The sequence below is a fragment of the Salvia hispanica genome, chromosome 4, assembly GCF_023119035.1.
Source record: "Salvia hispanica cultivar TCC Black 2014 chromosome 4, UniMelb_Shisp_WGS_1.0, whole genome shotgun sequence".
Classification (NCBI taxonomy): Eukaryota; Viridiplantae; Streptophyta; class Magnoliopsida; order Lamiales; family Lamiaceae; genus Salvia; species Salvia hispanica.
In genome coordinates, this window is record NC_062968.1 from 30,205,952 (window position 1) to 30,230,096 (window position 24,145).

Below are 24,145 nucleotides of genomic sequence, written 5' to 3' on the forward strand. Positions count from 1 at the left end.
AAGTTGGATATGTCACCGATTGGGTGGATGATGAAGCCGGATCTAGCTCCAGCACGATGACCCCGTTTGTCGCTCGAGGATTACCGATGGGCTTCAGTGAGGTTCTACAGAGACAGACCTCAATGCGCAGCCAACAAGACCATACTCAGCTCATGAACGACATGATTGAAAAAGTTTGGAACCGCAACCACCGTTGAGAATTTGTAGTTTTTTTATTTCGTAGTGTAATGTTTTAATTTTAATAAAATGAAGTTTCTTTTTTCCAAATTTTGAAGTATTTATATATTCAAATAATAGATAAAATGCTTAAGGCAGAGCTTAGAGCGGGCTATAGTCCATCCCATTGCAGGTGGAAGGGACGGAGAATAAAATGCTGACGTGGTAGTGCATAGGGCGAGGCTTAGGGCGGGGCTTAGTCCGCCCCACTGTGGATACCCTAAAAATTCAACCAAAAAATAAAAATAAAAATAAAAATAAAAATCAACACAGTATTGCAAACTCGAATTAAGTTATCATATTGATTATAGCGGCCGTGGGAACTTGAAATTAAGTTGCCTTCTCTCACGAGAGCTCCCCTTTTCCCCACTATAGTCTATAGCATCAGGAATCTCACTAAATTTTTTCCATGTTTTGTTAATCACTTTATTTTAGGCACACACTTCCTTTATATTGAATCTTTCATACCAAAACATTGTTGGTCAAAATAATCAAAATTAATATTCCATTTGTTGTTAAAAATTACTATAAATTTTTTAATTTTTTAATAGTTAAACAGCACACTACCTTATACGTCATTTTATTTATAATTTATATCATTCCACTATTGACTATACTATTAATCACGTGAAGTTCATTTTCCACTAACACTACTTATATTGCACTTTCTCTCTTTCTCACTTTGTCAATTATACATTTAAACTCTGTTGAATCAAATGTTCATACTTTTCATGGACTAGGTAACTAAATCTAGTCTAATGGAGTACTATATCTTTTCAAACGCAACCCATGGTTAAGATGGTTACCTACTTTTAATCTAAATTCTAACGCCTTTTGGTCATTTGGAATAATTTGAAAAAATACTATATAGTGAAAAATATTCGAACTTGCCGTCTTAGCTCAGCTGGTAGAGCGCATGGCTTTTAACCATGTGGTCGTGGGTTCGATTCCCACAGACGGCGCATTTCATATTTTATTAGTTTTAATCGTTATTTTAAGCTCATTTATCAAATAAAAAAAAAATATTATTAATTACTACTGATTTGATCTGGCTATCAATTTACAAATGATTCATATTTAGAGGGTTTTTATGTTTTGAATCTCAGTTTCTTAATGATTTTTTTTAGATAAGTGGTTTACTGTCTCTTGAATAAAAGAGCCCTATAAAGTTTTTGCATTATTTGTTTATATTGCATGGAATATTTGAAAGAAAATAAATGAGCTTTACTTTGAGCAAAAAGTTTTTGTCCGGAGAGAAATTCTTTCCTTGGCACACAAAAGTTAGATGGAGATGCTTGATACTTTTGAACTAGATTGCAAAGATGAGAACCTCCTTCAACGCGCACTTTTTGATGAATAAATGATATAAATATTATCCAAAATGATCAAGTTGGTCAAGGTGTTCAAACTTTGTAGAGGTAAATTTTATTTTAAAAAATATTTTACTGTTATATTAGAAAAAACATCTTAATCCTCTTACAAAAAAAATAAAATTGAAGATAGTTGTACTAATTTTGATAACATATTCATAGATTATGACGTCAAATCATTTACGTTGAATACTGATAAATATGTAACTCCATAATTAGGCATGTATGCATCCGTTGTCGTCCAGCGGTTAGGATATCTGGCTTTCACCCAGGAGACCCGGGTTCGATTCCCGGCAACGGAATTATTTTTGTAATTTTGTTATGTTAATTTTTATTTTTTCGTTAAGCGCATTTATTGAGGCACTTTATTTTACCGTAGTATTTTTTTTGTCTGGAAATGAACAGTTATCTAAGTTTATTGAAACATATATTTAGGCAATTTTTTTGGTAAATTGGAGTTATTGAGGCATTTCTTTTTGATAAAATGGAGAGATTCTCAAGTTAATTGAGTTATTATTTTTTGATAAACTAGAGAAATTCTAAGATATGATATATAGTTGAGAAATAATGAAGTAAATGATTTTTACTGAACTTTTTGATAAAATTGATACTCCTAGTAATTATTATTATTATTATTATTATTATTATAAGATAAAATTGAACTTTTTGAACTGTATAAGGTAGAGTGGAAACAGAATAATAAGATATTTTTTATGAAATGTATTCATAAGTGAAGAGAAAATAAATTATTGCCCAAATAGAAATACTAAATCAATTACTTGGCATAGAGTACTACTCCTAGTATTTTGCTTTTCCAATAATTTCGTATTGATCAAATCTCAGCCGTCGATTCAGTGGCCTTGAAGAGGACTTCTGCTTTTTCCTCCGCATTTTTATATTCACTGCTGTTTTTGCACTTCCGCTCACTACTGATCTCACTCCAGCTAGAGAGGTATTCTCCTTCTCACAAATTCTATTATTTCTATATTTTGTAGGTTATTTGTGTTATGATTCCTTTCATTTCCGTTTCCCGTGAGTCATAATTTTGAAAAGTGAATCAGATTGCTTGTGGCATTAATGGCGGACGCAGTGAATTTATGTTTTTAGGCACATGTCTTTTTTCTCTTCAGGAGCGATGAGTGTGAAACTTAATTTATCACCAGACTGTCTGAATTTATATTATTCCTATGTTTTGTAGATTGATTTAGCTATACGATCATTTCATTTCATTTCCGGTTTATGTGACCGATAATATTTAAAAGTGCATCAGATTGATTTGGGTATTGATGGTGGACGTAGTGAATTTATGGTTTCAGGCGCCTGATTTTTATGCGATGACTGTGAAACTTAATTTTTTAACTGAACTGTCTGAATAGCAAAGATATTCTGCGTGAGATTTGCACTAGATTCTTTTGGAATTGATTGGGGTGAGAGATATATAATGCGATGTTTTAGTTTTCTGAACCTTCCAGATTTTGATTGTGGAATTTGTGTAGATGGCGTCATCCGGTCTAGTCTGCGAAACTGATGCATGGAAGGATTTAAAGGTAATACCATGTTTATGTTCGGACCATGTTCTTGAAGTGTTGCGGCGATGCACTTTGGTGTGGTAGTTAATGCATGCATTTCAGGCCCATGTTGAAGACATTAAAAAGACTCATCTGCGTGAATTGATGAGCGATGCGAAGAGATGCCAGTCCATGATGGTGTATGATGCTTGTTTTCTCTTCATGTTTTAAGTTTTTAAGTTTATGATAAAGAGGGAAGTTTTATGTAAAATGGTGTTGAATTTTGATTTTATGTCTTTGTGATGTCAGTGAGTTTGATGGGTTATTGTTGGATTACTCAAGGCAATGTGCCACTGTCGATACATTCAATAAGCTCAACAAATTAGCCGAGGTTCGTGATTCGTGAACCAACTTTAGTTATTATTGAAGGGGGGACTCATAGCATATATCTTGGTTCATACATGCATTTTGAACTCTGATTATGGTAGCTTGTCTTGTGTTACAGGCAGCTCATCTGAAAGAAAAGATTAACCTGATGTTCAGTGGAGAGCGTGTAAGTTATTGCTTGCTAACTTATTAATATATAGTCTCCGTAAGATGGTCTCTGCAAAACTTCCTTATGTTACTTGCACTTGCATATTTTCCATAGAGATGTTTCAAAAGTTATGTATCTGTTAAAATTTTCATATTGATACAAAGAATACAGCTCGACATTCCTACTTTCCTTTATCAGGCAAATGTCAGAAAAATATTCAAAGCATGAATCCACAAGAATGCTACTTTTTGAAAATTTTAGAAGGCAAAAGGAATGCCTTTGTCTTATATTAATGCAAAAAGCATGCACACAAACCATTAAGTATCTTTTATGGCATGTCTTTGACTATTGTTACCCTTAATATTAATCAATAAAGATCATGCAGTTCTCATGCATTTTCCATTACTGCATTGAGGACTAAGATTTGAAATATCCCAATAGTCATTACTTTATTTGAAACTTTTGCATTGGTTAGTGTGACAGAATAATAACTTAATTATTACAATGAGACATGCTTCTTTGACATTCTTCATCCAGTCTTTGTTTTTGAATTTTATATCATCAGATAAACAGCACAGAAAATAGATCTGTCCTTCACGTAGCTCTTCGTGCTCCAAGGGGTTCAGTTATAAACAGTGACGGGAAGAATGTGGTACCTGATGTTTGGCAAGTTCTTGATAAGATTAAGGATTTCTCTGACAGGGTCCGCAGTGATGCCTGGGTAATCCTTATTACCAAATATGTAGTAACTTTTGTTGGTTGGATCATAGATTTGTTTACCTATTTGGAAAATTTTAAAGGTTGGAGCCACTGGGAAGCCATTAACAAATGTTATTGCAATTGGGATTGGAGGAAGCTTTCTAGGCCCTCTTTTTGTTCATACAGCACTTCAAACAGGTTATCTTGATGCAAAGACATTTCCCCTTGTCTATTTGGATTTTTCTCCCCTGATGAAAAATCATCTGTCTCCAATGATGTCTACGTGGATTTTATAAAATATAGCTAATGCTTCACATGATCATGCAGACCCAGAAGCTGCTCAATTGGCTAGTGGTCGGAAACTGCATTTGTAAGAAATTATGCCCTTGGTTATTTCATCATTTCTATGTGTGTGTGTTCTCTCTTTCTAAGTTCTCTGTGTTTGTAATCTCTTTCTTAAGTTGATTACTTTGAACTTATGTAACTTAGAACAGCTTTCAAGCCTATATATCAACCTGAACATAGTCAAAGGGTCCAAGATCAATAGAGCCTCTTAGACTCGGTTAATATCTCTAAATTGAAACTCAAAACACCATGTTTTAGGTATCAGGGAAAATCAGTAGATTATCTAATACTTATTTTCTCTTTCTTCCTGTTATTTCATATTTCTCTTTCGAAGCTGTCTTTCTATGGCAAGTCTTTAGCTATTGTCACTGCTGCCTGCTTTCCTTCTCACCTTTTTGTTTGTTTTTATGGTGGGGGTTTGGGGGTGTAGGCCGTAGGGTAGTTTTTAAATTGGTAGTAGATAATAATGAGTTCTCACTTCTCTCATGTACTGAAGTACGCATCGATTAAGAGTTTCACGAGCTAAATACCGCTTTTACCTCATTGTTTTTTCTTTTCCTGTCGAAGTCTTGCAAATGTCGATCCAATTGATGTTGCAAGAAACATTACAGGGCTGAATCCTGAAACTACATTAGGTATATTTTCCTTTTTATTTAGTTATTTAGTTCCCTAGACAAAAAAATTCAAGCCACTTGATTGTTTTTACTCCCTACTTCTATGTTTTGCAGCTGTCGTGGTATCAAAAACTTTCACCACAGCAGAGACTATGCTCAATGCTCGGACTATAAGGGAGTGGATCTCAGCTGCCTTGGGGTGAGAACATTCCAAAATTAAACTTCTAGTCAATGATCTCAGAGTACACCTCAGGCCTTTGACTAATAATGTGAAACTAGCATTGGCAATATAGTTGCTGTTGATTGCTAATGGTAATTAAGATATCTGGGAATATCTTTGGTTTTGATGAAGTTGTGAGTGAAGTGTCTCATGTTAAAGTTGTTGAAAAAGGAGAAGTTAAAGGAAGTAGGTATTATGTAAAATGGGGATTCTACGACAATTTTTTGTTGCACGCTCGTTGAACTGTGTTAGATCCAATCTATGATTATTTTCTAGGGACGTAGGCAGCAAAAGTCTTTGGTGGGGGCTTGATTTTCAAATTTAAAGTTTGAGATTTTGATAAACTATTTTTTCTACGATTCAGTTTTGTGATAGGGGGTTTTACGCAACAGTTCACACAAAATGGCAACAATTTTTAGATTTTATTAGAACAAAAAGTTGAAATGTTCTGTTGATGGGAGCTTAAGCCCCTCTCTGAGCTCTCTCCTCTTCAGCGGCTCAACCACTATTAGTATCAGAGCCTGTAGTTGATTTTCATACCTTGGAGTTCTTCCTTAACATGTCAATTGTGTTTCACTTTGGCATATGATTATTTATATCTCTTCACGTGCTATTTCCAGACCTGAAGCGGTTGCAAAACACATGGTTGCTGTCAGCACTAACCTAACTGTGAGTGCCCTTTCTTTCCTCTTCCCCTGTTATATAATTCCCTGTAGCATTAAAAGCAACATACGTTCAATTATTTACTTTTGAAGTTTTCACGAGTCATTGTATTTCTTTACCCTTTTTTACTAGTAGTACATTTAAAAAAATCAGTTGTAGGAAAGACATTTTACTCAAAATTTCTTTTGATATCAGACCCACCCTAACTTTTCTTTGAATATTTGTGTCAATGCCATTAAAACATAAAGCTTTTCTTGTATAGTGTGCCTAGAGAATCATGTGTTTGTATTATCTACAAGTCAGGTTGTTCATAGGGTAATTATGGCTGTAAGTTGCACTTTTCCCGATCATGTTAAACATGGATTTGGATTTACTGATTAGACACTCTGCTACTTTTACACGCAGCTTGTAGAAAAGTTTGGCATCGATCCAAATAATGCTTTTGCTTTCTGGGACTGGGTGGGAGGACGCTACAGCGGTATGTTCTCTTTTATGTCAAATACTTGATTTAAAGGATGTCTAACTGGTTTCTGGACCACTGTTTGCAGTTTGCAGCGCGGTTGGAGTATTGCCTCTTTCTCTGCAATATGGTTTTGCAGTCGTTGAAAAGTATAGTAAAACACTGCTTTATTTTATTTAAAGCACTTACTTGTATGGTTAGTGTAGATAAGATATAACAACTGTTCACAGCCGATATGAAAGTATTTTAGTGCACTTCTTTTAAGTTTAGTTTTTCGCTGATTTGGTGACAATGATATGAAAGGTAATATAGGAAGTTCTTTTCTTTAAATGAGACAGATGTGTCATGGAACAATATTAATTTGAGGACATAATTATTGCAAGAAAACAAATTCTAAGAGTTTTTTGTCGCCAAAATGTAATTAATTCAACAACTTGAAATTTAGCCCCTAGTACAGAACACAAAATACCCTAAACAAATCTGAAATTGAAGGAATCAAAATCTAATAACTAGAACTCCTATGTCAGCCACAAAGCTACACACTTTAGTTTCTCTTAGCTGAGTACTTTGCCGCCCTATAGTTATCCTCTACATGTTCTTTCCATTCAATGCAGCCTCGTTTTTCTTTATATTATATGCCCTTTTCTTACACGATGATGTGATTTTATTGGAGCATGTCATGAACTTCTCATTTGGGCCTAATATTTTTGGGAACACTGACTTCGAAATCATTAATTGACCTTCAAATTTGGGAACCTTTTGCTTTTATTGCTTTCTTAACAGATTAAAATTTCAATATTTTTTGTTGGTTTAGATATATTATGTTTTTATTCTGAATCTCTGATATACTACTTTGCTTCACGTTGACTAATATTCTATTGTTTTTCTCTTTGGTGAAGGTTCCTCCAAGGAGCTTCAAGTATTGATCAACATTTCCATTCAGCACCTTTTGAGAAAAACTTACCTGTATGTTTATTCCTTAAAATGCTTAGTCTTAATGCTGCAATGTGTACTCCAACTGCTCGATTTATTACCTGCACACACTCTGTTGGAACAACTATTGAGTAGATTGACTTTGAAGCTAAGTCCTACACATCCAACTAAGAAGCACCAATTTTTATGAATATGTTGGTCTTTTAAGTATCATATGTCCTCTCTCTCTTCATTTGTATTTGATATTTTGATAGCCTTCTGTTCCTTGTTTCACTATTGAACTATGCTTTTGACTTGTAAAAACATCCCCTTGACAGTCTATATTGTATGTCTCTTGTAAATATCATTTATGTGTTTATGCAAAAATTATTTCTGCAGGTGCTACTGGGCTTGCTGAGTGTTTGGAATGTGTCGTTTCTTGGCTATCCTGCTAGAGTATGTTTATTAGCTGTCCAAGTTTATTTAAATATTCCCCATTAACTGATGCTTCACTTAAGCATAAAGGCACACTATTCCTTTTTTTCAGGCCATATTACCTTACTCTCAAGCACTGGAAAAACTTGCACCACATATTCAGCAGGCATGTCCTGATGACTCAGTGTTGATAGTTAATGTTTGTGTTTCTTGCATTTGAGGTTGACCTTGATATGTTATAAAAACACTATCTATTCAGGTTAGCATGGAGAGTAATGGGAAAGGTGTGTCAATTGATGGTGTTCCCCTTCCCTATGAGGCAGGTGAGATTGATTTTGGTGAACCAGGAACAAATGGACAACACAGCTTTTACCAACTAATTCACCAGGTAATGCCATAACATCTTGTATCAGTACATTCAGTTTTGTCCCAGTCATGCCGACTTAGTTGAGGTGCTCCATATCCAGGTAAACATTATATGAACTCTCATATTGATGATTAAACATAACCAGAAATATGAGAGTTTATAAGTTGTTTACATGGATATGTTGCTGGTTATATTTAATGTAGTCTCCGTCTCCTCTCTGAAAATGATCCTGTCATTTTCTGTTTTTCACTGTAGCATTTTGGTATATCGACATCCTATATTGTCTATAGATTTTGTTGGTCTCGGTAATGGATCCTACCCAACCAGTAACTTTTCACTGTGCCATTGTCGAAAGCAATCACTGCCTGGTTTTGCATATGTGATGTCGTATATTCTGGAATCATTGATTTAACCACTTGGCCGGTGAATTTCCAGGGTCGTGTTATTCCGTGTGATTTTATTGGGGTGGTGAAGAGTCAGCAACCTGTTTACCTGAAAGGTGTTACTTTTCTCCGATTTATCTGCTTTTAGGGATCCTATGATACCTTGTTTTAATTGAAACTGGGAACAATCCGAACAACATTGAACTCAGGCGGCTTGCTTATACAGGTGAATTGGTCAGCAACCACGACGAGCTCATGTCAAACTTCTTTGCCCAGCCAGATGCGCTTGCTTATGGAAAGGTGATAAACTAGTCCTATTTTACACATACGGCTTCAATTGAGGTTTACTATTTTCTTTTGTTCACTGGGAATATATGGATACTCATAGCATTGACACACTGAGCTCGTCCTTTGCTTCTTCTTTAAGTATACTCCCTCCGTCCGCGAATAAGAGTCCCGTTTCTCCATTTTAGTCCGTCCGCGAATAGGAGTCCCGGATCGCTTTTATCACAAATGGTAATAGGGTCCCACTTTCCACTAACTCATTCCACTCACATTTCGTCTAAAACTAATATATACAAGTGAGACTCTTATTCCTCTACTTTTTTCCACCCACTTTTCTTAACATTTCTTAAAACCCGTGCCGCCAAGAAATGGGACTCCTAATGGCTGACGGAGGGAGTATTATTTTTTGGTTCTACCTGTAAATATCTCGCATTATCTATCATTAAAGCTTCTGGATATCAGCATTTAACTATTGTTAGTTTTTCTCCAGACTCCCGAACAGCTGTTGAAAGAGAATGTTCCTAGTAATCTTATTACACACAAGGTAATTCCCTTACACTACCAGTTTATATGATCATCTCCTTCTGCCAAAGTTCGATACTGGGTCTGAAGATATACACTTTTTGCAGACTTTCTCTGGCAATCGGCCCTCTCTCAGTCTTCTGCTTCCTTCATTAAATGCTTACAACATTGGACAGGTGAACAATCTTGTTGTTGATGCTTGCTATACAAATCATTATTTTCTTCACGTGCTTGAACCTCGAAACCTAGTTCTTCATAATATTTGATCTTATCCTACTATATCTTGGTCCCACAGCAGAATTCTTGTTGCAAAATCTGATGTTGCCTGATTTGTACATGCCTGTTATGTTGCAGTTGTTGGCAATTTATGAGCATAGAGTTGCTGTAGAAGGATTTGTGTGGGGTATCAATTCCTTTGACCAATGGGGCGTAGAATTAGGAAAGGTACAAATTATATGATCAGACTTCACTTAACCTTACTACCTTTATGAGGGGTGCGTTATATTGCTAACTATTTAAGGTGCTAACTCCGCTAACTCATCAATACAGTGTATTAAAAATGTCAACACGGAGACATCAAAATGTCAAAATATAATATCAACACATTATATTGAAATTCAACAAAATTATGTGTTGACATTTTAATATTATCGTGTTGACATTTTTAATACACTGCATTGATGAGTCATCAAGTTAGCAACTTAAGAAAGTTAGCAATTGATCACACCCCTTATGATTCACCTATATTAACTTTTATAATCTCGTGATCTGGTCTAAATTACAAATCAGTCTCTGGCTACTCAAGTAAGAAAGCAGCTTCATGCATCTCGTAAGAACTCCGAACCTATTGAGGGCTTCAATTTCAGTACTGCAACACTCCTGACGCGATACCTAGAGGTATGACACGACCGTCTGTCAAGCAAATTCTTTTTTCTCTGTTGGACTTTATGATTATCAAACGTACACGGCTTGTTCTTGAAGTTGCATATGCACCATGGTTTTCTTAAGTAACATTAGGAATTATTCCATGTTTATAGTACACAACTTATACTGCTACGAGTACTTGTTACATTAGGCATTCTTACTAGAATGAGCAAAAAAAGATGAAAATTTGTTATGAACCCGAACAAGCTTGTAATTGGGCACTACCCACATTTTAAGAGCACTTCTGACTAGGCTTGCCATATGTGATAGGCGAGCAAGGACATTCTAAAGGAGGACTCCACAGTTTTGCCAAAGTTGTAAGCATCAACCGGACTGAAAAACGATCCGGTTAACCACAGGTTGATTTCGTTTCCCTGCAATGGAACAGCATAAAGAGTTAGCTTTGCTGCTATGACTGCTTAACTTGCAATTTTCCAAAGTTAGGTGAATACATATAACTGCCTACAACTGTACCTGTGCAGTTTCCCTTTGTATTTATCTTGTACTTGCAACATGGTGTACAAGACAAATCTTATTAAACGATCGAAATAAAAAGGGATCTTAAGAACTTATGTTTTGTAGTTGATATTTCAACACTAACATAACCAGAGTAAAACTATGTAAATATTAGCCACATTTTGTGTGTAAGGGCAAACATACCCTTATGAAAATACAATAGCAGTAAAGGTAAAACAATTAAGAAAATTCACTCTCATCGAACATACTGTCGTTAGATAGAGGATCTAAGTGGGGTTGGTCGATCAATTCCACTGCTGGCATATAGACTGGAAACTTTCATTAAATTTGGTTCTTGGGAGTGGTTGCACCGCCTCTGCCATCCGATGTCAGTAGAAGCCTTCTCCATTGCAGTGCAAAGAGTCGGCGACATTGTGTGTTGGATTAACATTGGGATTTTCTTAATTTAAAATTTTATCAAACGAGTATTTATTTTGCAATAATATAGTCTATATTTTTGAAGTTGTTTCAGTATTGGTTGTCATAATTTTTTTCCTCAATTATTGTTTTTTTGGAAATGAACATGTGATGGTGGAATGCGGCTCCCGCCAAGAAGTCTTGTTCTTTTGACTTGATGATAACAAACTTGCTTGGTCGAAATAAGCAATTCGATAAGAATCTGTTTGACGTTGAAAATAAGTGAGGTAGTCGTGTCGAGCCCAATTTGCCATCGGAGAAGACGAGGAAGGAGTGATCTAGTTTCGATACTAAAAATACGAATGATTTACATATATATTAATATGTTATCTAAGCAGACTTCATGCTCGAGCCAAATGTCCCGTCAGAGATGATAGAGCATGTGCGATCTTGTTCTATTATTAGCAAATACTCAGAAGTTATATGCGAAGTGACATATTGAAATTATTCTTCTATTATAGTGAAAATAACCTCTTAAAGAAGAGATATAGTCATGCATCTACTTTGGCAATAACTTTTTTGGCCACTTTATTTTGCAAAAGAAAAAGGCATCCCAGTTTAGCCTTTGCTGTCAAGTGCTACTCCTGGAATCCAACTTTCATGTTAGCCACTCTTTTGATAATACAAGTAAAAGCAGTAATTATTACTGAATCACCTTTAGTGTTTTAAGAATCAAATACGGAGTATATGATCAATTAAGACACTAGGGGCGGACGCAGAAAAAAATATCAGGATATGGTGAATTGTTGATTGTGTCATTGTGTGTGAGTTGGTACGATGAACCGATCGTTTATAACCGAACAACCAATCAACCACCCTTATTGTGTGTGATCGTGCACTAACACAAAAATATACCCTTCTTACCATTTTTTCATCACAGTCGATCGAATTTAGGAAGTAAACTACACTAATTATTTGATAGGATCAAGAGCTATTACAGCTATTCTCCCATTTGGAGCATGCTCTAGTGTAAAACTGTAAATATATTATACCAAGCACTGAGGCATCTCAACACCTTGCAGTAAGGATGCCCCAAGCCAGTATATATATATGGTGAAATAATTTATAAATATATGCTCCATGATTTCATATAATAATGTGATGGAGAAATCCAAAAAATTACATGATTGAGGCTGCAAACATTTGCAATTGCTCTCATTTCTGCTTTCTTGTCTTCCCCAGCTTGATTCTTAGTCGAACATCCTCCTTTGATTCTCTGCATTTACAAGAATGTACAAGATCCAAATGTAAGAGGAGATCATAAGCAAACATAATCCACTTCTTTCTAAATAATGAAACCAAGTATATGATTAAATCCCTTCACAGCAAGACTAACACAACATGATGCACCAAGGTGAATAAATTGTCTTAGTCCAAATATTAGATCTTAGCAGTTAGCACATAAGTCGATATTGAACGAATTTGAACTTAGTCCTTCGAATACTCATCATATGCATTGCAAATCGTGGAAAGTAAACACCTCCTTGAAAAGGAGAGCTTTCCCATGCCATCCTACTTGGAGTATTTCATGATCCAAATTTTTTCTAAATCAAGAAAGCCTAATGAAATCAACTATGTCCAATTGTATGATTAAGCTAGAAGACAATTTGATTTCAGAAACCTACTTTGTGAACAAATTTGGCCTTAGTCCAGGCATTAGATCTTAGCACATACTTTGATAGATTGAATGACTTTAAACTTAATCCTTAGAATACTCAAATCATATGAACTGCAAATCCCAAACCATCCTACTACCCCAATTTTGTATCAAACAAACACAATGCTCAAAAAGCATCAATATCATTTCAGGCTTAAAATTTGAGGAGCTCCATTGAGAGGCATACCTAGCAGCTGATTCAGCCGGGGGTGAGTCATAGATGTCGGCTGCACGGAACGACATCTTTGCAATCTCCCAAAAGGCAGAGTTCCTGACATTGGCAATCTCACTAGTCAAGTCTTGGTAAGCTGCCCCAAACGCATCCCTCCAAAAGCCTGGCAATTTAGCAACACTGCTGTGCTTGTACACATTCCACATTTGCTTCACCATCTTTTCCCTCTCATCCACATCCTACAACACCAAACTCAAGAAAGTAAATCATGATTGGTCTTAATTCTTCCAAAGATTCAATTTTTATTCTAGTTTCTGATCAGATCACTTGTTTATGAACTACCAAGATCCAACTTTTAGCATGTGTAACTATTCAAGATCCAATTTTTTTATACCATCTCAACTCTATATCAATAGTACTTCATCAGATCTCAAGCTAGCTAAGTAAAAATCACAGTAAATAAGATAAACCAAAAGGGAAAGAGTGATGAGAAATGAGTACCAAAACATCAAGATCAGAATGGAGAGAGGGGTCCAAGTCATTAGAGGCGTGTTTGAGGTTAACATCAGACCATTTTAGAGTGACAGTGCCAGTGAACATCGACCAGACTGCCAGCAGGGTTATGGCACCCAAAGCCCATAACTTATACTTCCCTCTCCCAAACACCCCCTCAAATCCACACCCATCTTTCTTCACACTCATATTTGCTGCTCCATTTATGCTGCTGCTGCTGCTAGGAACTGTTTGCCCTTCTTCATCTCTCATTTCTGCTTCTCAAAATCACCACCCCCTTCTCTCAGAGCTACTGAATTCCAATAATCAAAGAAAAAGTAGTGATTTTGGGTGCTTGAGAGTTGTACAGTGAGAACTGAGAGGAGATAGTGTGAAATTGTAGGTAGCTTTAATGGAAGAGACTAGAGAGAGTACAATAATCGCAGCACTTGGGAGGGTGATTTTACCTTGAATTGAAATCCCCACCGACGGTGGTGGGGCCATGGACTCATTCCCTCTTGTTTTATTTCTATTTCTAAACATGTTTTTGTCGGTCATTTTATTAGTAATTCATTGTACAGTTCAACCATATAAATTAATGTGTATCAATTCAGATCTGCATTTTATTATCCTCAGTAACTGAAAGTTGTTTTGAAACTGATCCCTCCTTTTCTACTCCTTTCTTCTTAAGAAAGTTGGATTCTTTTCTTTCATGAAAGAAGAAATATAATGTTAGATCTACGAATATCAATCGGGCCAGCCTAGCGGGATTCTTCATCTATTCATGATTATGAGTGTCCATTTGTCATTTTGGTTTCGGTTCGTCTATAATTAGGATATTTCCAATAACTTTTACTCATCAACGTCCTGCGAGTTGAGTTATAATCATGTCAACGAGTTAGAAGTCCCGATTAACTTTTGCTCCCCCGGTGTCCTGTGGCACTTGAGTCAGAAATCATTTTAGGCAATCCAAGGTAGTTGGATCTTTCTTATTAACAAAAAAATTATTCTATTTTCTACTTTATATTTTTTTATCTCCTTTATTCTCTTTCCACTTTTATTATCTATCTATTTGACTTCAAAACGTATTTTTAATTTTTATGTCAAAAAGAGTCTCAACTAAAATGAGACTGAAGGAGTATTAAAAATAGAAATAAGACATCACATTTCACTATCTCGTTTAACTTATTTTTTTAATATAAATTGATATATATATATATATATATATATATATATATATATAAATGAGATTAACATTCTTTTCCTCCCATTTTTTCCTTGTAACTTTTAAAATACACGTTGAACTCAACTGGAACTCCTAATCACGAACGAATAGAATATATTTCATGAAAAAAAAATTAGTAGTCAATTATGGGTTTTCGATTGATCAAAATTGAATTGTACATTGTCATATATTGCAATTGCCCAAGATTATCTGACATTAATATAGTCACGTAAGGATCTGTTCGATTGTAAGATTATATCTCATGATTGAATATGTATCATGTTTGATTCATAAGATTAAATTACACAACTGAATCATAAATGGATAGTCTTATGATAATTAGTCATAGCCATCTGATCTCTAATTAAAAATCCTACAACTTAATATGGATAATCATATATAATAAGCAGAAAATAATATTGATAGGAGCTAGGTTGTTTATATTTTATTTTAAAAATATAAGTTTGGATGATTTAGATGATTAACATGGACTTTGCCTAGTGATTTATACTAAATTTAGATAAATATAGAAATTTTATAGAAGAAATATTAAAAATTTAATTTTAATGAGGGCTTGAGCCCCCTTGTTGGCTTCACTTGAGTTCGCCCCTAATAATAACTTACTATTAATAAGTCATGAGAATCTACGATAAAATACATTGTTTGAAGTAGGCCAATATTATCTTACATTAATATAAAAATGTTAACACTGGCATAAACAGTAAACTCACATAGTCTAGTGGAGCACTAGTTGCGTAGAATTGAAAATACGCACACCTAATATTCTGAAAATGGGTTGAATTCATGCCGAGTTCACACTGGTTTGGTCAAATTGGGTATTAAAATGATAGTAGGCTTACTAATAATAATTAATAATAATCATCTCACATTAGTCTTCTATTTCTGATTGATATGCGCCTTAAAATGTGATCTACCCGACAAGACTTCATTAAATCTTTCTCTTAGTACTACCTATAATATTAAGACTGTTGACTTCGACTAGTGAATATCGAGTGAAGCTCTTTATATTTTTTATTAGTAGTTGAATTTAGAAACCCAACTCAATTCATATACTACTTTTATAAAAGAAAATAATATAATAATGTATAATATGAATTTTAATACTACAAAAGTAGGAAGATGGAAAAAATGAAATTGAAATATTACTAAATCTTGCCGTTTTGCATCCAAATGAGGGGAAGAATCGGTATTTCAATCCCAACCCATAATCATACACCAGACATGGCTTATGGAGATGTGGAATTCACTTCAACAATCCTTACTTCATTTCCAATCATTATACTACTAAACTTAAATTCATTTAAACTCATATTTAGTGTAAATATCACATAAAATATTAGTATTTAATCTAATAATTTATACTAAATTCAAATTTTAAAGAATATTCTCTATATTATAGTACTCCCTCCGTCCCAGAGAAGTTGGCATACTTTGAAAATGGCACGGAATTTTAGTAGGTTTTGTTTTGTGTGTTAAATGGAGAGAGAAAATATAATTTTTATATTCATGTGAGAGAGAACTTTTTCCAAAAAAGGAAATGTGACATCTTTTGTGGGACAAACTAAAAAGGAAAGTATGTCAACTTCTCTGGGACGGAGGGAGTACTTTTGTTACTCACAAAATTTGAAAAAGCTTTTGATTTTAGTTTAGTGGGTACACTAAAATCTAAAATAAGATAGGTAATTAGGTCCAATAGTACGACAAAACCAATCCTGTTTTTTATTTTTGAAAAAAAAAATACAGTACCTATTTTTAGGTTTTACACTAAACCAAAATTAATTTTTTTTCAATTTTATGAGTAAAAAAAAGCGTAATATAGAGAATATTATTTTAAGATAGAGTTTAGTATAAATTATTGGAGGAAAATCATATTTGACGTAATATTTATATTAGGGCACGTTCACTTTACAAGAAATGCCAAAAACTGCCAAGAAATGGGCTCAAATCTGTTCATTTCCATTGTTTGCTTTACAAGAAACAATTCATTAAAGTCGGAGAATTGATGGTAAGCCCACACTATTCATAAGAAATAGAGCATATTCATCCCCCTTAAATAATGAATTGACAATGCTAACCTTACTTTCCACCTCATCATTTCTTACATAGTGCTGTATTCACACAAATTGCTAAATTGGTGGAAGGTAAAATGGTCATTGTCATATTTTAGTTGGCATGATCTACATCTGAAAGACTCTACTCATAGCTCATGCACCATTTCTATTATATGCATCCCACAGAGAGGGTACAGGCCCAAAGGCTCTGTACAGAACTTTACGTCACTTAGGGTTCTTCATGTTTTACGTCACTTAGGCCCAAAGTGTTTAATTTGATTAATCTCACTTACCTTGCTACCAACATTCCTGATAGTATTGTCCCTCCAGCTATAGCAAAGCTTCAGAATCTGCAGACTGTAATTATGGATCTGATGTTCGTTTGCCGGTGGAGATTTGGAGCTTGAGGAAACTGAGACATCTTATCGCCTTCTCATTTTGCCCTTTACTCCTTCCCAAAAGAGCAACTCTTTCTCTAGAAAACTTGCAAACACTTTACATGTTAACAAACTTTGCATGTAGTGGAAGAATGGTGAGAATGATTCCCAACATTAAAAAGTTGGGAATATGCTACTCTGGAATGAAGTTTGGTGTAGGTTACCATCTTGACAATCTTATACATTTTCTTCTACTTGAGAAGTTGAAATTGGAGTGCATAGTTCATTTGTGCCACATCTTGACAATCTTGCTTTTCCTCCATCTCTGATAGTTCATTGTGTGGCGGATGGATTTCTAGGAATGATATGACGATTGTTGGTTCGTTGCCAAATCTTCATGTTTTGAAACTAAAGAACTATGCTTGCCATGGGGAACACTGGGAAACCGTTGATAAGGAATTTGGTAATTTGATATACATCTACTTATTGATGAATCAAATCTTGTGTTGGACAGCTGAATGTAGTCACTTCCCGAGGCTCCAATGCCTAACGTAACGCTCCATCGTTGTCCATACTTGGATGAGATTCCATATGATATTGGAAATATTTCATCACTGCAGCTGATTGAGATCGATGATAGTAACCAATCTCTTTTATACCCGGCAAAAAAATACAAGAGGAACACCGAGAATTTTGGGGAAAAGTTGTTGTGAAGCGTTCTTGATCCTCTTTCAAACTTGATTGTGTGTGCTTGACATAAGGTAAAGTTTTCATAAAAGTTGCAATGTTTGACATAATTTTTAGCAACCATACTTTTTACAGTAGGCTAATTGAGAGGTTATGCAAATGCACACACTTTAGTCAATAGCTAAACATCTTCCTCTCTTTTGAACATTTCTCAGTTCATAGAATGCCGGTTAATTCCTGTCATTTTTTATTTTGGTTTTTCAGATGCAAGAGCTTTGATGGGGTAGCTTATCATATATTCTACTGATTATAGAGGCAGAGAATTAAAGGTGCAATGGTTGGTGATGTTTATTTAGGTATGAATTGTTGATAAAATCCTACTTGTTTGAAAGCTGGTTTCAAATAACTGTGAATGGTAAATTTTGTGTTATAGCAATGTACTCCCTCCATCACAGAGAAGTTGGCACACTTTCCTTTTTAGTTTGTTCCACAAAAGATGCCACATTTCCCTTTTTGGAAAAAGTTCTCTCTCACATAAATATAGAAATTATATTTTCTCTCTCCATTTAACATACAAAACAAAACCTCCTAAAATCCCGTGCCATTTTCAAAGTATGCCAACTTCTCTGGGACGGAGGGAGTACTTCTCAAGTTAAATGTTTGTTTAGATTCATTTTCTTGTATTAGTCTACAAGAATAGGACTTTGTATCAAGTTAAATGGTTGAGGACTTTGTTCCATTCGGTAAATAGCTTTATTTGTAAAAAAAAAAAGGGAATCAAATTCCATTAGAACTAGAAAAGAATAAATTGTTTGTTCTTGCTTTAAACTTTTACTACATTCTTGTCAACTTTATTAGTTGAAGCTGAATGTCTGTATGCCATTCTTATTCTTAAATACTCCCTCCGTTCCATAGTAATGGAGGCTCTTTTCAGCACAGAGATTAAGAAAAATAGTGTTAGATGAGTTAAGTAAAGGGAGAATAAAATAGAAAATGAAAAAGGTAGAGAGATGGAGAGAGAAAAAAGTAAGAGAGAGTAAAGTAGGTGTGAAAAAATTGCGTTGATTTTTACTAAAAAGGGAAATGAGTCTATTACTACGAAACGTACTAAAATGACAAAATGATTATATTACTATGGAACGGAGGGAGTATGAATGATGGTTGATAAAAGCGTACTACTCACAAGTAAGCTAGTTTCAAATAATGGTGAATGATAGTAGTTAAAATTTTGTGCTTCTAGAAGTTAGATGTTTGTCCAGACAAATGAAAAATGAAAAAGGAAAATAATACATAGTTGGTGTTTGGTTTCTAAGATAAAATAATAGGAGTACCAAGATATAATCTATGATTGAGTTGTGAGATTATTTTAGTCATACGGGGTTAGCTATGACTAATTATTCATCTAGGATTGAGTTGAAGGACTAAATCTTATAAACCAAACACATCATTAATTTAATCCGGGATACAATCTTGCAGACCGAACACCCCCATAAAAAATAAAACGCCTCTACTACAGAGGGATGGAGGGAGTAATTTTTTGTGCTTCTAGAAGTTAAATATTTGTCCGCACAAATGAAAAATGAAAAAGGAAAATAATACATATAAAAAGAGTAATTTTTTGTGCTTCTAGAAGTTAAATGTTTGTTCGGACAAATGAAAAATGAAAAAGGAAAATAATACATATAAAAAGAGTAATTTTTTGTGCTTCTAGAAGTTAAATGTTTGTCCGAACAAATGAAAAATGAAAAAGGAAAATAATACATATAAAAAATTATGCAAAAGGAAAATAATACATACAAAAAATTATCAGAGCGAGGTTTCGATCCTCGGACCTGTGGGTTATGGGCCCACCACGCTTCCGCTGCGCCACTCTGATTGATGGTTAAAATAATCTATTTTATAATATATAAATAAATTGTCCATAGTCATTTATCCTTTTTAAAGCAATTATCTCCTTCTATGATTATAAATAACAGGGAAAATTACCAATTAAACTACAATTTTGGTTGACTTAGGATTTATACCACAGCTTACGATGTTAGCTAATTAAATCACTTCATAATTTATTACACTTTTGCAATTGTCTCATAACTTAAAATTTTTTGGCTGAATACGTGGCATTATTTAGTGACATGACATTCTGAAGTGGTATTATAAAACTAAAAAACCATGGAATGATCGAACCAAGAACGTTTTTCTTTTAAAAAAACCCCTCAATCTGAAAATGATGGAATGAGACAGCGTCATTTTGAGGAGTGTTGAGACGACGTCGTTTTAAATAACGACGTTTTGTCCATGTAGGAAAACACGGGCGTCCATATCATTGCATAATCGTCGAAAATTTTAAGTTACGGTACAATTGCGAAAGTGTTACTATAAGGTACTCCCTCCGTCTCACAAGAGAATGCATTTTCTAAATTTAGAAATTTTACTTACACGGGCAGCGGCTGAACGCGGGGGCTTGCCGGCGCCGGATATCCTACTACCTCGCCTTGGCCGCCCCACCCCGCCCAGAAAGTTTGAGTCTGGTTGCTGCAAAGAAATCGTGGAAGAAGACATGCCAGGGATTATTGGAAAGAAATCATGTAATTATGGTGATTGATTCCAAATTGATTGTATACCATAACTAGATAGGATCTCCAATGATCTCGTTTACCATATGTAAATTTTCTCTACCTATAAAGGTTGTAACCCTAGCACATATTGAATTAAGCAATAAAATACATCTTTCTGGTCCCAAATTATTTCTTCATGGCATCAAGAGCAGGAAGAATACTGGCTCAGAGAAATCTCATCATAGCCGTGTAATACCCAATTCTCGGCATTTACCTAAAACCAAAAACAGAACCCAACTCTCACATCCAAAATGTCAGACACAGACGAGGAGAAACCAACAACCGAATCCTCAAAATTGAGGACAAACAAGAACGTTACCGTGGCGTTCAAATTAAACAGGAAGAACTACCTGTTGTGGTCGCGCTTGATGAAAGTCGCGATAGGAAGCAAGAGGGGATATTCACATATCCAAGATGAACCGCCGGAACCAGGCAGCAAAGGATATCGGGAGTGGGAAGAAACCGATCTGGTAGTCTTTTCTTGGATCATCGATAACATCGAAAATGATATTATTGCTGATTTCGCTCACCACCAAACTTCCAAGGCGTTGTGGGATAACCTCGTAATCACATTCGAAGGCAAGGCAGATCCATATCTGATTTATGACCTGGAGGACAAAATAATATATATGAGACAGGGAAATCTTGATCTTGAGACATATTACCGGCGAATCCACGGATTGTGGGTAAATATTGATCGAACTCAGAAGCAACCAGTCACGTGCTGTGACAAGGGGATCGAGCAGTATCGGCAGCACGCAAGTGAGAAACGGCTTATCAAATTTCTCACGGGCTTGAATCAGGAGTATGACCACACCCGTCGGGAGATCCTCAAAGAACAGCCGTACCCCTCAGTCGAAGAAGCCTACGGATGGGTGAAGAAGGAGGCGGCTCGACAGAAATCATGCCACCGGCATCCGCTCCACCCACCGGAGACTCCACTGGCGTGGGAAGCGCCGATGCATCATCAGGGGAAATAGGCTACGGATTCGGGGCACAGAGGGATCGACCGAATAATCGTGGAAGCCAGCAACGACTGCCACCTGCCGGAGCCACATACCAAACCGCCGGAGGGAAGCCGGAAAAAAGCAAGCTGTGGTGCTCCCACTGCGGGAAGAATAAGCATACGAAGGGGACTTGCTTCCTCCGGGTGGGATACCCGGAATGGTGGGACGATAAACAGAAGGCACGAGCCCAAGGGAAGCTCGCTGCCGTCGGAATCGCGGAAATCAACCAATGACAGATTGCCCCAAATCAGAACAGAGAAGGGGCGATTGGAGGAGGGAATCAGTCTAATTATCCTCCCCAACCGGAAATCGGCGGCGGTAGTGGCGGCGGCGGTGGAAGTGGCATCCGGATCGGAAATCTTGTGGAACGAACCGGAGCGGCGACAGAGGGTCAAAACTGGGGAGGCGGCGCAATGACAGGAGGTAAAGGGTTTGATTCTCGATCAAACCCTAACAAATCCTTTAAATTTCATAGTCAAACCCCCTTTTATGTTAAATACCAAAATATACCCCATTCCCTTAAAAATAAACCCCCCTGATTTCTCCTATTATAATAAGCTGCCCAGATTTGTTAGAAATTGCAAGATAACCCTAAATGTTGACCAAATTGACACCCAAAACCGTTTTGCACCTTTGATGAATATTTCCGCTGCATTCAACGTGCAAAATAGTGATAAATTGGATAAAAGGGGATGGATTTTTTATTGTGGGACTACAGATACCATGACCCCAGAGAGAACAGACTTTAGTGACTTTAGTGAGATCACTAAGACTTATATTAGAACTGCAAATGGAGAATTAATTAAAGTAGCAGGGGCCGGAACCATAGAAATTTCTCCAAATCTTCGTTTGTCGAACTGTTTAATCGTGCCAAGCTTGTCCCAAAGATTGATGTCAGTAAGCCATGCCACAAGAGAACTGAATTGCACTCTCCTGATGCACCCAAATTATTGTATTTTACAGGATATTCGGACGAGGAAGATCGTTGGGCGTGGCACTGAGAACCAAGGACTCTACTACGTGGATGGGGTAGCTCAACATGGCAGTGCAATGCTAGCTCACGGATCCACAAGAGAGGAGGCTTGGCTGTGGCACAGAAGACTAGGACATCCTTCCTATGGTTATTTTCAACTTTTGTTTCCAAATTTTAAAATTCCTAGAGATTTTTCTTGTGAGACATGTGTTTTGGCCAAGAGCCACAGACAATCTTTCAAACCTTCAAATACCCGTATGAAATTTATGTTTGAACTAGTGCATGCCGATGTGTGGGGCCCTGCACCTGTTATTGGGGGAAAGGGATTTAGATATTTTGTTACTTTCATTGATGATTGCACTAGGATGACATGGGCGTATTTCTTGAAACACAAATCTGAAGTGGTCGAAAAATTTGTTCTCTTTTTCCATATGATCCAAACACAATTTCAAACTACCATAAAAATCCTTCGGTCTGATAATGGGAGGGAATTTGTCAATAGTGACATGTTTGAATTTTTTAGGAAAAAAGGTCTTGTTCACCAAACTTCTTGTGCCTACACACCCGAACAAAATGGGGTAGCTGAGAGAAAAAATAGAACAATTCTAGAAGTAACTCGTGCCATTATGATTGAATCCAAAGTCCCAACCTTTCTTTGGCCAGAAGCCGTGGCAACCTCCATCTACCTCATCAACCGATTGCCCACCAAAATCCTCAACAAAAAAACTCCCCTTGATATCCTCTCCCAACAAGCCAAAATACCTGAATCCCTCAGCATGTCACCTAAAGTGTTTGGGTGTACAGTCTATGTCCATATTCCCAAACGTGAAAGAACTAAATTTTCTCCTTGTGCTACTAAATGTGTTTTTGTGGGATACGGGATAAACCAAAAGGGTTATCGATGCTTTGACCCGAATTTCTGAGTCGGCCCTCCACCAGAGTCTCCTCAACCACCTCAAGATCAACCTCAACCGATATCCTAGGTATCCCCTGTACCAATTTCTGAAGAGAATATTGTAGTTAATGCTAACACTGCAGAAGAGGAGAAAGAGGATAACACCATTGATAGTGACACTGGGAAGTATGCTCTCCCATATCGAAATACTCGGGGCATTCCGCCAAAACGATATTCTCCCGAGAAGATTGGTGCAAAGAGCAGATCGGGCTGCAAATTTTGTGCAAAGAAATTTGAGCAAGATGGCACGTGCTTTTGAAGCGGCACTCTATGAGGAAGAAGAAATTCCGTAGACTGCCGAGGAAGCAATGAAGCACAGACACTGGAGAGAGGCCATGTTTACAGAGATGAAAGCATTGATGAAAAACAACACATGGATAAAGGGAAAACTACCAGAAGGGGTCAAAGCCGTGGGGTGTAGATGGGTATTTACTATCAAGTGAAGACCAGATGGTTCAGTCGAGAGATATAAGGCGCGACTTGTAGCAAAGGGGTACACTCAGACATACGGAGTCGACTATG

General features: G+C 36.1%; 2 protein-coding genes and 3 non-coding genes across 5 annotated transcripts; 3 read left to right on the plus strand and 2 right to left on the minus strand.

Annotated features, from left to right (window-relative positions):
• Nucleotides 1–1,105: 1,105 nt before the first annotated feature.
• On the plus strand, nt 1,106–1,178 carry TRNAK-UUU. Its single transcript has one exon. It is a non-coding gene; the product is annotated as a tRNA-Lys (tRNA).
• A 638-nt stretch (nt 1,179–1,816) lies between these two features.
• Nucleotides 1,817–1,888, plus strand: TRNAE-UUC. The gene has a single exon. It is a non-coding gene; the product is annotated as a tRNA-Glu (tRNA).
• A 547-nt stretch (nt 1,889–2,435) lies between these two features.
• LOC125223544 (glucose-6-phosphate isomerase, cytosolic) lies at nt 2,436–11,030 on the plus strand. Its single transcript, XM_048126741.1, has 24 exons — nt 2,436–2,538; nt 3,083–3,133; nt 3,218–3,294; nt 3,404–3,485; nt 3,600–3,647; nt 4,195–4,350; nt 4,430–4,526; nt 4,656–4,698; nt 5,241–5,308; nt 5,402–5,486; nt 6,128–6,176; nt 6,576–6,648; nt 6,719–6,779; nt 7,530–7,596; nt 7,942–7,998; nt 8,090–8,143; nt 8,237–8,365; nt 8,780–8,843; nt 8,954–9,027; nt 9,503–9,556; nt 9,642–9,710; nt 9,889–9,978; nt 10,324–10,431; nt 10,729–11,030. The coding sequence occupies exons 2-24, from the start codon at nt 3,083–3,085 to the stop codon at nt 10,777–10,779; spliced, it is 1,707 nt and encodes a 568-aa protein (XP_047982698.1). The 5' UTR covers nt 2,436–2,538; the 3' UTR covers nt 10,780–11,030.
• A 1,331-nt stretch (nt 11,031–12,361) lies between these two features.
• On the minus strand, nt 12,362–14,171 carry LOC125223560. The gene is made up of 3 exons (XM_048126761.1): nt 13,722–14,171; nt 13,236–13,459; nt 12,362–12,607 (listed from the first exon to the last, which is right to left on the minus strand). The coding sequence occupies exons 1-3, from the start codon at nt 13,983–13,985 to the stop codon at nt 12,547–12,549; spliced, it is 549 nt and encodes a 182-aa protein (XP_047982718.1). The 5' UTR covers nt 13,986–14,171; the 3' UTR covers nt 12,362–12,546.
• A 5,706-nt stretch (nt 14,172–19,877) lies between these two features.
• TRNAM-CAU lies at nt 19,878–19,949 on the minus strand. Its single transcript has one exon. It is a non-coding gene; the product is annotated as a tRNA-Met (tRNA).
• Between the last annotated feature and the right edge of the window lie 4,196 nt (nt 19,950–24,145).

Bases quoted from the DNA above. Each gene is read 5' to 3' on its own strand.
- LOC125223544 (XM_048126741.1), top strand. From the start codon at position 3,083: ATGGCGTCATCCGGTCTAGTCTGCGAAACTGATGCATGGAAGGATTTA. The intron at 3,486-3,599 runs GTTCGTGATTCG...CTTGTGTTACAG, and splicing joins AGCTCAACAAATTAGCCGAG to GCAGCTCATCTGAAAGAAAA. The intron at 4,351-4,429 runs GTAATCCTTATT...AAAATTTTAAAG, and splicing joins GGGTCCGCAGTGATGCCTGG to GTTGGAGCCACTGGGAAGCC.
- LOC125223560 (XM_048126761.1), bottom strand. From the start codon at position 13,985: ATGAGAGATGAAGAAGGGCAAACAGTTCCTAGCAGCAGCAGCAGCATA. The intron at 13,460-13,721 runs GTACTCATTTCT...TTGGTGTTGTAG, and splicing joins ATTCTGATCTTGATGTTTTG to GATGTGGATGAGAGGGAAAA. The intron at 12,608-13,235 runs GTATGCCTCTCA...TTGTAAATGCAG, and splicing joins CCGGCTGAATCAGCTGCTAG to AGAATCAAAGGAGGATGTTC.